Below are 12060 nucleotides of genomic sequence, written 5' to 3'. Positions count from 1 at the left end.
GGTGGACCTAACTCAGACCTCTAGGCACCATATTATAATATTGTCCTCTGTGTCATCTAAATGTAAGCACATGGAATGACAAGAAACCAAATTCTTGGAAATTGCAAGTCAGACTTTCAGTGTGAATCCACACTGTGACCCCGTGGCTCACAGCCATGCTGTATGTGGTGTAAGTCAGAGTTTTGATGAAGGGAGGATAGGGAGAGTGGGTTTCATGTGGACAGTGCCCCCGAGTGCTGGGACTAAAGGCGCATATGTACAGTACCATTCCTTGCCCAGGCTTGGCTGTTTGCTTTTTACTTTCTCTATTTTTCCAATGTTTGTGTTGTAAATTTTTTCATAGTTGTAAAAATATGAAGGGATGGATGTATGTGGTGTGTGTGTGTGTGTGTGTGTGTGTGTGTAGTGTGTGTGTGTGTAGAACAAGAATGAGTGCTGTAGAGGCAGAGTGGTAGAAATTCCACTGAGAGGTGCAGTGACTGCTGTGTGAGGTGAATGATGAGGGCCGAGTCCTCAGATGCTATCCTGTCAGTTACAGTGACTTGTCTCCATTCCAGGACGCCTTGTTCTTCCTCAAGGATTTCTTCACAAGTCTTTCTTCAGAAGTGGAGCTCCTACTGACTCCAGATCCAGAAGGTACTTACCACACACAGTCTGAGGGTTCTGCTGTAAGTAGGAATTCTGACTTAGGGTAGGGTCACTTCCTCAGAAAGCCATTGTAATGTCACTCAGAAGGGAATCTAGTACCTGAAGCCACATAGTACTGGCTCAGCCGCTCGCCACTGTGGAGTGATGCTGTCTGAAGAGCCGTGGCCACCCAGCACCATCAGAGGCCAGGACTGCACACTGCTAGGAAAAGCTCAGAGTTGATGTCCACGCTCAGTGTTTTTGGATGTGCACACTTCTCTCCTTTGGGAGGTTAGCTGTTGCTAAGTCAGGACTGGCTGTTGGTAGATTGATTGTAGTTGCTGTGCTGTTTTCCAGAATGTCCTTGCAGCTTCTCACTTGTAATGTGCATTCCATGTTCATTTGTGAGTCAGTACAGATGTGCCGATGAGGCAGTAAGAGTGAAGGCAGCGCAGATGTTCCGTATCAGGAGTGCTTCCTCAGTGTGTAATGTGTAGGATGCAGGCCGTCAGTGTTAACTGCTGTGGTGCTGGAAAGTAGCAGAGCTAATTTCAAAAGCCCCTGTGCTTTCAGTTACAAAGTCCCCTGGAGCTGATGTCACCTGCAGTTTGCCAAGGCATTTGAGTACCTCAAAGGAGCCAAATCTCGTGGTTTCTTTTCCTGGGCCAAAACAACCTTCCCCAAACCATAGTGCCAATTCAGCAGAGGGCAGTAATGGACTGGAGGAGGACCTCTCAGTTGAGGAAACTTCATTTAGTGACCAGCCTGTGTTTTTTAGGTAAGTGCATTTATTTTGCTAAGAAATGAAGTTCTTGTGGAGTTTTAGATGGTTCTGGAACGCGTGGGTGGGCTGACAAGCATGAGGTGATGTCAGTGTTCTTTCACATTGATGTATAAACTCGGGCTGCTGTTTGTGTAGCTGGGGGAAGTTCCTCTCCTGCTGCTGCCCCTTCAGGTCTCTATGTGGGTGTTTGTACCCTCATGAACACGGTGTGGTGTGTCTCCTCTTGCCTCTCCACATGCTGCTCTTTCCCCTGGTGCTGAGTCCTCAGTGTGCTCCTCTCAGTCCCAGCCAGGTCTTCTTCCTGAGGCAGATGAGCATTCTGGGAAGCCCAGGCCCCCTGCACCGCTGCAGCTTGGCTGTGAGGCCAGCTGGCATCATTCTGGACTCTTCCCTTGGCCAGCCCATCTTCTCTTTCTGCCTTTCCTCTTCCCTAGCCCTTGTTGGTAAGGCTAGAATCTTTATGGAAAGGGGAGAGTCAAAGAGCCCCCCTTCTCTGTACCCCTCCTTCATTCCAGGACCTCCAGTTTCTCTGTTTTGAGAGAAGACCTTGGGAGTGGCCCAAGAGGGCATATTTGCAAGTGCCATCATGTTTTAGAGACGCCGTCTAGTGGTAATAGATGTAAAATGATGCCGCGTAGGAAGGGCAGGGAGGGCCACAGATACCAGCTCTGCCGGGTCAGCACTTAATGTTAATGTTCTCCTCTGTTATTTCCCCGCAGTGATTCTCTTATTGCTTCAGGAAAATTTGTGTCTCAGTGACAACTTCAAGTCTGATATTGTAGTAATCACATATAAATTGCCAATTTGTAATCATAATCCTGAAGCAAGCAATGTGACACTTCGTGTGGAGACAGGTCACACTGTGTGGCCCAGGCTAGCCTCAAACTCAATCTTCCCTCCTTACTCTCAAGTAGCTGAGGATGCAGACATGTGCCATTCTTGATAATCTAACTGATGTAAGGCAGAGCTGTGTGGTTTTACCTGTTTACTTAGGCAAATGTTGATTTTTTTATTCTTTGCTAGGTTATTTGAAATATGGACAGTATCTTATAGATTTCATTTATGTTCTGGAGGGTCCGGAGCCCTGAAGTGGTAATGAGTGGTAGCGTCTCAGTTACTCGCTCCACAGATATGAGCTAACGCCCCGAGCGTTAGAGTGGCCCTCGGGGATCAGGTAGCTGCCGAGCTAAGGTCCTGATGATCACCCATCTGCTCGCTGACTTTGCAGTGATGCCATAAGAGTCTTCCGCCTCCATCGGCAAGTGACTGCTCCTGAGCACACATGATCAGTGTTCCATGCTGTCCATGGGGAGGAGGTACTCTGTGGGGCAGAATCGTGTGTCAGGTTGTGAGCCCTCAGTTTGCAGTCAGCTTTGGAAGGCCACTCACTGTATTGGCCATTGCTCTCAGCCTATGTTCTAATTTCACCCCAGCACTGGTGCGTTGCATCTGCCTCCAAGCATGAATTTGAACAGTTCTCACTGAGTGTGTGGAGCTGACCCTCCACACTGTGGTGTTAGGACAGAGGCCAGGCCAGGCCTACTGCTCACATTGAACAGGGGTGTCTTCTCGCCTTTTCTGACTGCTTTTTAAGTCTGAAGGTCACTTTTATTGTTTTGTCCTTTGTATGAGAATATGTAAACATTTTTCGTAAGGATAAACATTTAATAAACCAAGGAAAGTTTTTGGCAACAATATTTAAATAGATTTAAACACAACAGAGAATATTTAAATAAATACTTAATAAACTAAGAAAAGGATTTTGTGACAACAGTTGAAAACAAAGAGAATTTATCTGTTTAGTCATGATTTTAAAACAAGGGGAACTAAAAGACATACTTTTTTATTAAGGACATAAGATGTGCTTATAATGTATTTTGTAGTTTTGTTTTTATTTTTAATAAATTAGGTCTAACTTCATGGTCAATAATTTGAATATAAATAATTCCTCTTGTTCCCCCAGAGAATTCAGATTCACAGCAGAAGTTCCTATCCGGCTTGACTATCACGGCAAACATGTGTCCATGGATCAGGTGTGGAAACTCTGCATGGATATATAGTGTATAAATTATCTTTTAAAATTATATTTATTTATCATAGAGGGAGTGAGTGCATGAGGCAGGGAGGTACTTATGTGGAGGGTGGATGAGAGCTGAGTCTCCTTCACTGCATAGGGCCCAGGGATTGAACTCAGGTCGGCAGGCTTGGTGCCAAGTACTTTCATCCTCTGAGCCCCAATCCCCCCCTCAGCGATTCAGTAAAAAAAAGTACCAGATGGACTTGGTGCTGTCATAGTTTATATACGTGTTGTGTGTTTTGACATGAAGTACAATACCTTTACTTGCTTTTAAAATAAATGCTAAGTACTGTGAGTGAAATTTCATACATGTTGATCATTAACTGATATAATGGGTTGTACCATATAGGATACTTTTTGTATAAATATCGTGTTTATCTTCATTAAAGAGTGTTGCTTAAACTTTCCCTAGTAACGGCTGTGGAAATGTTGGGTCTCTCCCTCATGTATGGACTGATTGCCCATTCTTTCTGCCTCAGGGTACATTGGCTGGGATTTTGATCGGCCTGGCCCAGCTGAACTGTTCGGAGCTAAAGCTGAAGAGGCTCTTCTATCGGCACGGGTGAGTGCACAGACCTGCTGAGACGTGAGGGGAGGGCACTGAAGCTAGGGTAGCGATAGTGGAGTTTCTCACAGGCAAGAGTACTTGCTTATGCGTCTGTAGGATGCTCAGCCCGGAGCACTGTCCGATCAGGGCCAGTGTTGACTTTGAGGAGCAGAGTTATTTTGGGAGAGAGAGTGTCTGCTGCTTAGGGTGTTTCAGATGACTCACTGAGGTTGTAAATCAACAGGTTTGGTTGTGATTGGTCAGGCTAGCCTGTGCTGGGCCGTGGGCGATGGAGGGCTAAGCACAGTGGGAGACAGTCACGCACATGCACCCTTCCAAGCTTTATAGGTGTCTCCATCTGTCTCTCCATCGTACCCACTGCCTCTGACTGACCCACGGAGATTGAGACTGGGAAATTAGTAGCTGATTTATATCTCTCTGTGGTGGAGAAACACTTAGCTGGTTTTGGAGCATCTCTTGTAAACAGAGGCAGTCCTGACTTTCTCTGCACCTTTATTTTTCCCTGAACTGACCGCCATTTGCTCTAGTTTGCTAGGTATTGACAAGTTGTTCTCATATGCAATCACCGAATGGCTCAGCGACATTAAGAAGAACCAACTACCAGGAATCCTGGGAGGCGTTGGCCCTATGCATTCACTGGTTCAATTAGGTGGGTTACCTTAAGAGTCTATGTGAAGAACATTTTTCTATGAAACCTACATGCATATTAATATGCACATAAAACTTTGCCTCCAGTTTCAGGGTCAGAATCCTCCATCTAGGGTTAGACTGTGCATGTATGCGTGTGCCTGTGTGTGCCTGTGTGTGCGTGTGTGTGTGTGTGTGTGTGTGTGTGTGTGTGTGTGTGTGTGTGTGTGAAGTTTACCTACCCTCCCCCAACTTTTTTTTTTTTTTTTTTTTTTTTTTTTTTTTTTTTTTGATTATTAGAACACTTTCAGTCACACACAGGGTTCAGCCAGTGTTTCTGTTGGGAAACCTGGGTCTGGGGACCTCAGTGAGAAGGAGGAGCCACAGATTAGACTCTCTTCATTTACGCTCTCATTGTGCTTTCTGTGTCTAGTGCAAGGCCTGAAGGACTTGGTGTGGCTGCCCATTGAGCAGTACCGGAAGGACGGCCGCATCGTCAGAGGCTTCCAGAGAGGCGCCGCCTCCTTTGGTACCTCAACTGCAATGGCTGCCCTAGAACTCACAAACAGAATGGTCCAAACCATACAGGTACTATTTCCTGTCCTCATCTGGACAGATGGGTGCCCTGGACAGTAACTGGACTGTGTTTCCAAACAGAAACATGAGGATGTGTGAAGTGTTGGAGGTAGACATCATTGTAATGACTTACTATACTTAGTCTCGTCTTGTTTGTGAGGCAGAGTCTTGCTCTACAGCCAGACTATCTCATACTTTTGTTCTTTAGCCTCCCAAGTACTCAGGTGTGCACAGGTGTGCACCACCACACCCTGCTTGGTGCTGGGGAGTTACTGAGATGCCTAGTTCTGAGACTTAGGGAACTATCAGGGGATTTATTTCACTGAGCTGTGTAAAAGGGTCAGAGCTAAGTTTAAGAACATGTAATGTGGCAAACAAAGGTGATGGAAGTTGCTCTGTGAAGTATTAAGCCTTGCAGAGTAACAAGGGCATTCTGGGTAATAAGAGGGAGGAGCTGAGTCATCGCAGTCCAGTTACCGTCCCTGTTCACAGTAGGGAAGTCCTAAGCAGAGGCCCTGTCTCTCTCTATGGGGCTCTCTTTTCCCCCCCCCCCCGTGGAGCCCCTCCCTCCACACTTGGGGCCCAGCTCCCACACCATTTTTTTTTTTTTTTTTTTTTTTTTTTTGGTTCTTTTTTTTTTGAGCTGGGGATCGAACCCAGGGCCTTGCGCTTCCTAGTCAAGCGCTCTACCACTGAGCTAAATCCCCAACCCCCCACACCATCTTCTAACTCATCACTTCTTCCCACAAAATGACCCAGGCAGCAGCAGAGACTGCGTATGATATGGTGTCTCCGAGTACCCTTTCCATTGAGCCCAAGAAGGCAAAGAGATTTCCTCATCACCGCTTAGCCCACCAGCCAGTAGACCTGAGGGAAGGTGTGGCCAAGGCCTACAGTGTCGTAAAAGAGGTACGTAGAGACCTGAGCTGACAAGTCGGGACTGGCTTGTATACTTTTCTGTTGTCTTTGTTGGGTGGTGAAATACCATAACCAAAATCAACTTGAGGAAGTTTTGAAAGGCTTTGTTTCAGCTTACAACTCCACCTTGCAGTCCATCAGTGAGGGAAGTCAGAGCAGAACTCAAACCTGGCAGGAACCTGGAGGCAGGAACTGAAGCAGAGGCCACAGAGGAACGAACACTGCTTACCAGTTTGCTCCTCACAGCTGCTCAGCCTCCTTTTTATATTAGGATCACCTGCCCATCAGTGACACATCAGTCACATCAGTCACTGAAGAAAATGCTTGCAACAGGCCAGTCTGGTGGGGACATTTTCTCAGTTGATGCTCTCTTCCCAAGTGACTGTAACCCAGACTAAATTGACATCAGAATAAATTGGCCAGCTCACCTGGCTTCCCCCACGACTTTAGTGTTTGGGAGGAATCCGTGGAGTGGAATGTAAGCTGCCAGTAGCAGCATGCGGCTCATGGGTGCAGAGTGGGAGAAAGCTGGGTAGTAAATGGTGAGCTGCGTGCAGGGGTGTGCAGGGGCGGGCAGGGGCGGGATGCAAACAACCAGTCCTCACTGCTTTACTCGCTCTTACCTTAGGTTTGCTTAGGAAGACCCAGCCCTGCCCCGTTCCCAGGCCTTCACTATGGTGAAGTGTCACAGCTTTTCTAGATTGGTTTGTACAGTTAGATTAGGCACGTATTCCTAAGCAGACATAACAAGTGTTCATAGTCCAAGTCTGTCTAAAGAGTATCGTGTGTATCCTGTGACCCATCCTGCAAGGTCCACCAAGGACACAGTGCCTTTTACACTGTACTAGCCATAGGAGCATACCACTCATCTCTCCCTCAGGGCGGGCATTTAGTTTCCATTTTGTTCCCTGTGTGACGCTGAAATGGGGAGTGTCTTGTAGCTGTGTCTGAGTTCATGTGTGCAAGAAGTCCTCTAGGCAGAACTGTTGAGCTGTGATATGGGAGCCTGCACGTTAGTGTTTACTTTATTATTTACTTTCTGGGGGTCACATACCACCGTGTTTATGTGGGAATCAAAGGAGCAGTGTGTGGACTCAGTCCTCTCAGGTCTGAGACTTGGCAAAGGAGCGCTGTGCTGCTGTCCTCCAGCTCTCCTGGTGAGGCCAGGTGCTCGCTTCCCTCCTTTTGCCTTCTTACCACTATGACAGAGAAGCTCACGGTCGTTCTCTGTAGGATTCCATCTCGGGTTTCATTAGGTGTGTTTCTAACCATATCCTGACAATAGTCAGAAGGTTCAGCAGTCCTCATGGCACCGAAGTAGCCTTTGGGGTCCCAGAGAATTGGGTCTGAAGTTTTTTATTCCCTTCTCGTAATCCCAGTGCTAAGGTTACAGACAAACACTTGACACCATCTTTTATATGTGTGTTGGGGATCCAAATTCCAGTCCTTATGCTTGTGTGGCCTTCATCAAGGAACTTAAGGCAGAAAGAATTTATTTTAGCTATAATTCAGGGCACAGTGTCAAGGCAGCAAGAGCTTGAAGCAGCTGGAGGTGGCTTCCACTGTCAGAGTGCATTGCTGCTAGCACACAGCTTACTTTCCACTCTGTACAGTGGAGATTCCCTGCCCAGCGAATGCGCTCGCCCACAGTAGTGGTGAGAAGGCCAGGTGCCTTTTCCTGACGGCTGGAATCAGATCTAGGGCCGGGTGAGGGCAGCGGGGGCTTCGCTTGGTTCTGTGTTGGTCTGGGTGGAGACATGTTGGTCAGCTGTCCTGCTGTGGGCCCCTTAGCTTCTGACTGTTCGTTCTTCTCCTTTACCTCCCCACCTCTACAGGGAATCTCAGACACAGCTCAGACCATCTATGAAACGGCGGCCCGAGAGCACGAGAGCAGAGGAGTCACTGGTGCTGTGGGGGAAGTCCTGCGCCAGATCCCACCGGCAGTGGTCAAACCTCTAATTGTGGCCACTGAAGCAACATCAAACGTGCTAGGTGGCATGAGAAACCAAATCAGACCAGATGTTCGGCAGGACGAGTCACAGAAATGGCGCCACGGGGAGGACTGATCTTCCAGTGTGACCGCACAGTGTGTGTGGGGGCTGAGGGAGGAGCAGGCGTCCGAGTAGGCGCTTCATAGAAAACTAGTTTAATTTATGTGCTCATCTCAGGAACAAAAGCAGTTCTTAGGAAAATAATTTAATGTCAAAACAACACGCAGCCAAAAACTTGTGATGTTTTAGGGCCTGGCACTTGCCTACAGGAGTGGCTGGTGGCTGGTGTCACGGCCACTAGAGATTTGCTGCCATGTTGAATGCTTGCTTTCATTAAAGTGACTGTAACTTTACCTGTTACTGACAAGCGCTCATTGGGAATGTGTTCGTGAACAGTGTTGAGTGCTTAAGGAAGGGGAGCGCTCTCCACAGTTGGGGAGTTGGCTTTTCAGCTTATAATGGCAGAAGCCACAGGGAGGGCAAAGTAGCCAGGGCTCCAGTGTCAGGTGGAGCAAGCTTCACCTCCCACAGGGCTGCCTGCTCCTGTCACCCGGAGAAGGTGAGGTCACAGACAAAATGAGCTGTGCTGCACTTTATCTTCTCTGTGTGAGTGTGTGTGTGTGAGTGTGAGTGCGTGCGTGTGCGTGTGTGTAATGTGACGCAAAGTGTGCTGTGTTCTTTGTGTCATTTACAAGGTTATATAGATACGATGTGAAGTGAAGATGTCTCAGAGTTTTTGGTAAAGGAAGGTGACCCTAATGTAAGTTTCTGTATCCTGAATGCAAGTGAATGTGAGCTCTGTGGTGGACTGGGGCCCACGCATTGCTTATGTGTCCATAGTTAAGTCCTTAGTGCAGACCGTCAGTGTCAAGGACGTTGGAAGTGGGCTTTATTCTTAGGAAGGTAAATAAGAATACTCCAGGTATGTTCTAGTTGACTAATTCAAAGTACCATTTTTACTTGGTTAATAATGTACATTTGATAACCTGTCGGGAATGAATAAAGTATTTTTATTTAAAGGTAAGATTGTTGTATATGTCTATGAACATTTGTTTCTCTGAAAGCATATTCATTGATGCAGCGCTCTGACTGACCTCAGGACATGTGGAGCCACCTCAGAGCTGACTGTTGCCACTGTCACTCTGAGGAGGAGGAGTGACAGTATGATCTGTGCCTAGAGAGTGGCCCACCAGAGACGACCTAGGGCTGTGCATTCGTTGCTGCGGAGAGCTGTATGCTCTCCCTTCTGGTTCTGAAGTGTTGGCTCTTGGGGATGCTGGACGCCACAGCAGCATTTGGTTTGTGTGTGAGAAAGGAAAGTCAGTTTTACCCTCTGAGAACCCAGAACAAAGAGGCAGGCCAACCCCAACTCCGGCCACAGCCACAGCCACAGCCACAGCCATATCCTCAACCCCAACCTTTAGAACTGGTGTAAAAAAAGTCTCGTAGACATTTGCATAGACTTGATTTCCTTTTGCTGCCAGGAAACTTCCAAAGCTATCTTGGAGCGGCCGCTGGTGGGCCTCATGGAACTGCTCTTCTATCCTTGTCAGGTACAGCCCTGAGCAGACACTGCAGGTACTAGTGGCATTTGTTGCCATGGCCACTCGCCTGTATCTGCCCCTCTAATGCAGCAGGCACTGTGTGTCACCTGTCACATTTGAGCAGGCTTTACCCTGCGCCTCTCTCCTCCGTTATGTTTAAGGTCAGTGTATATGGGCAGCGGACAGTCCTTCCAACTGGTTAAACCGATGAAGCCATTGTAAAGAGGTCGTCTGCTTCAGCCTTGCCAGAGGTGTTTGTTGGTTTGGTCTCTACGTCTTTGCACATTGTCAGGCTCTAGTGAGGACCTGTCTGCATTTGAATGCTTCTAAGTTACATGTCTGCTGTGTTGTCTTTACAAGGGTGTCCGCTCAGCTTTTGTGTTGTAGTGACATGTAGTGGGTTGGCAGCGTCCTTGGGTTGCAGTCATCTGCGGACACCAAGCAAACCACTTCCCTTGGCCAAGACACCTTATCTCACTCAGCCCCAGTGTCCCCTCTGTAAGTGAAGAGGTTTCTTAGGGCAAAACTTGTGGGGATTTCTGGGCAATTAGGTCAAGGTGGCATGTACATGCTATTTTAATGGTGTGTGACCTTGTGCCCAGACCTGTGATGCCAGGCTGGGGGGACACCATCCCATGGACACTGGCTGTGCCATACCATAGCAGCTGTGTTGTCTCCAGGCCCCTCCTCTCAGAGTGACACCTTCGGGATCCAGGGTTGGATCGGGCTGATGATTCCGACTGCAGGAGGCTGCACGTGTCCACCCGTTGCTATTGCGGTCCATCCAGAGCCCTCCCCGCAGAAGTCAGGGAAGCTGGCTTGTTTTCGGTCACTCTGCTGTTCACCGACCCTGACTGATGGCGATTGCCAAATGTGACTGACTTGGAACCCCTATTTTTCTCCTGTCTGTTTTCAGACCCTTTTACTCTGAGCAGGCATGCGTGGACAGACATCACAGCAGTAGGCTTCCATTTTAATGGAACACTCCTCTGTACCAGACTGGCCCACTTCTGCCTGTGTTGAGTACAGTCCCTCAGATCCCAGGGTTCTAGGGACAGTGGGGAGCACTCCCGCCCTTCAAACGCCATTGGGAGATAGAGTTTAAGGTCCCTTGAAAGGACCGAGTGGACACAGGGGGATACTCCTTTCTGCAGCTGGATGGGCCACTTGGTATCAAAGTAATCAAATATGAATGTTTGTACTTTGGCCGAAAAGAAAGACTATCTGTATAGTGTAGAGAAGTGTATCAGAAATGAAGATTTTTTTTTCTTTTAAATCGGGAAGTTTTGTTTGAGTTCACAGGAAGGTCCAGCCACTATTCTTAAGAACACTAGTATGTCACTTGCTAGCCCTTGGTGAGGACATTCTCAGGGTTGTGCTGGCCACACTCACCTTTGAGAGAGTCCATGGGCACTGTTGCAAGTCAGCCACCGTGGCTCAGAAATGGTCTCCATCTGAGACAGAAAAAGCATTCCCACAAGCCACCACGATAGACTTCTTTGTGGGGAAACCATTGAGTCTTACTTAGCATTTCACCAGTTTGAACCTCACCAGTTCCCGTAGGCATGGGGCTCAGAGGCCCTCTCTGACCAGCACTGGGGTGGGGCAGGTCATTCACCTGAGTCAGCTTCAGAGAGCTGCTGGGCTGCCTCCCGGTGTGAGTATGTTGTCAGCTGCTCCCTCTCATGGCCGCCTGGGGCTGGGGCAGCCCCACCCTTCTCCAAGACACTCTCCTGTCTCACACACTGGTTCCAATTGTCTAGCCTTGTCTGTGTGGCTGCCTGCTCACTTTTTCGTGGGCGTTTTTAGGCTCCCACTTGAGTTTTTCTGTGAGTCCTCCTAGCCTGTCTCTGATGTTAGGTCATCTCACCTCACAGTTGTCCTCTGCTGAGTGTCCCGACTTCCCCTAAGTATGGCAACTCTGGATGTAAATAAGAACACGCCTCTGTACAAGTATTTTTGTGAAAAATGTAACTCGTTAGTGTAACTAAAGTATGATGACGTTAAGAATACTTGTGAAAAAATTAAAATATTTCCTCTTTGGTTTTGCTTCACACTTAAGAATTGTCTGTTGCTAGAGCCGCTTCTGTGGGTGGGGAGACTTCATAAGGATCCTTCACCCTGGCACCTCTGCTCTAGTGTTGGTACCACCAGTTTCTGAGCTGACTCCGACCATAGTGGGGAAGTGTCACTCCTGCCTTGGCGGAGTTACTGATGAGGCAGACACGTTTTAGTGTCGGTAAACGTGTGGAGGAGCAAGACTTTGAAAAGACACATTCAAAAGGACATGGCACTCGAACCGTCACATTGGCAGTCGGGTGGAAGCGGCAAGTCGGGCATCTCACAGA

General features: G+C 48.0%; 1 protein-coding gene across 1 annotated transcript in view; it reads left to right on the top strand.

Moving 5' to 3' along the window:
- Atg2b (autophagy related 2B) overlaps nt 1-11768 on the top strand; it is a 70097-nt gene extending 58329 nt beyond the window's left edge. Inside the window, exons 35-42 of the mRNA XM_032908381.1 lie at nt 558-636; nt 1201-1405; nt 3375-3444; nt 3968-4050; nt 4584-4705; nt 5117-5271; nt 6019-6168; nt 8013-11768. Coding sequence (XP_032764272.1) covers nt 558-636; nt 1201-1405; nt 3375-3444; nt 3968-4050; nt 4584-4705; nt 5117-5271; nt 6019-6168; nt 8013-8243 — 1095 coding nt within the window. The 3' untranslated portion in view covers nt 8244-11768. The remainder of the gene's footprint in view (nt 1-557; nt 637-1200; nt 1406-3374; nt 3445-3967; nt 4051-4583; nt 4706-5116; nt 5272-6018; nt 6169-8012) is intronic.
- Nucleotides 11769-12060: the final 292 nt, after the last annotated feature.

This window comes from Rattus rattus, chromosome 7 (assembly GCF_011064425.1).
Source record: "Rattus rattus isolate New Zealand chromosome 7, Rrattus_CSIRO_v1, whole genome shotgun sequence".
Lineage (NCBI taxonomy): Eukaryota > Metazoa > Chordata > Mammalia > Rodentia > Muridae > Rattus > Rattus rattus.
This window is presented reverse-complemented; position numbering and strand designations above follow the sequence as displayed.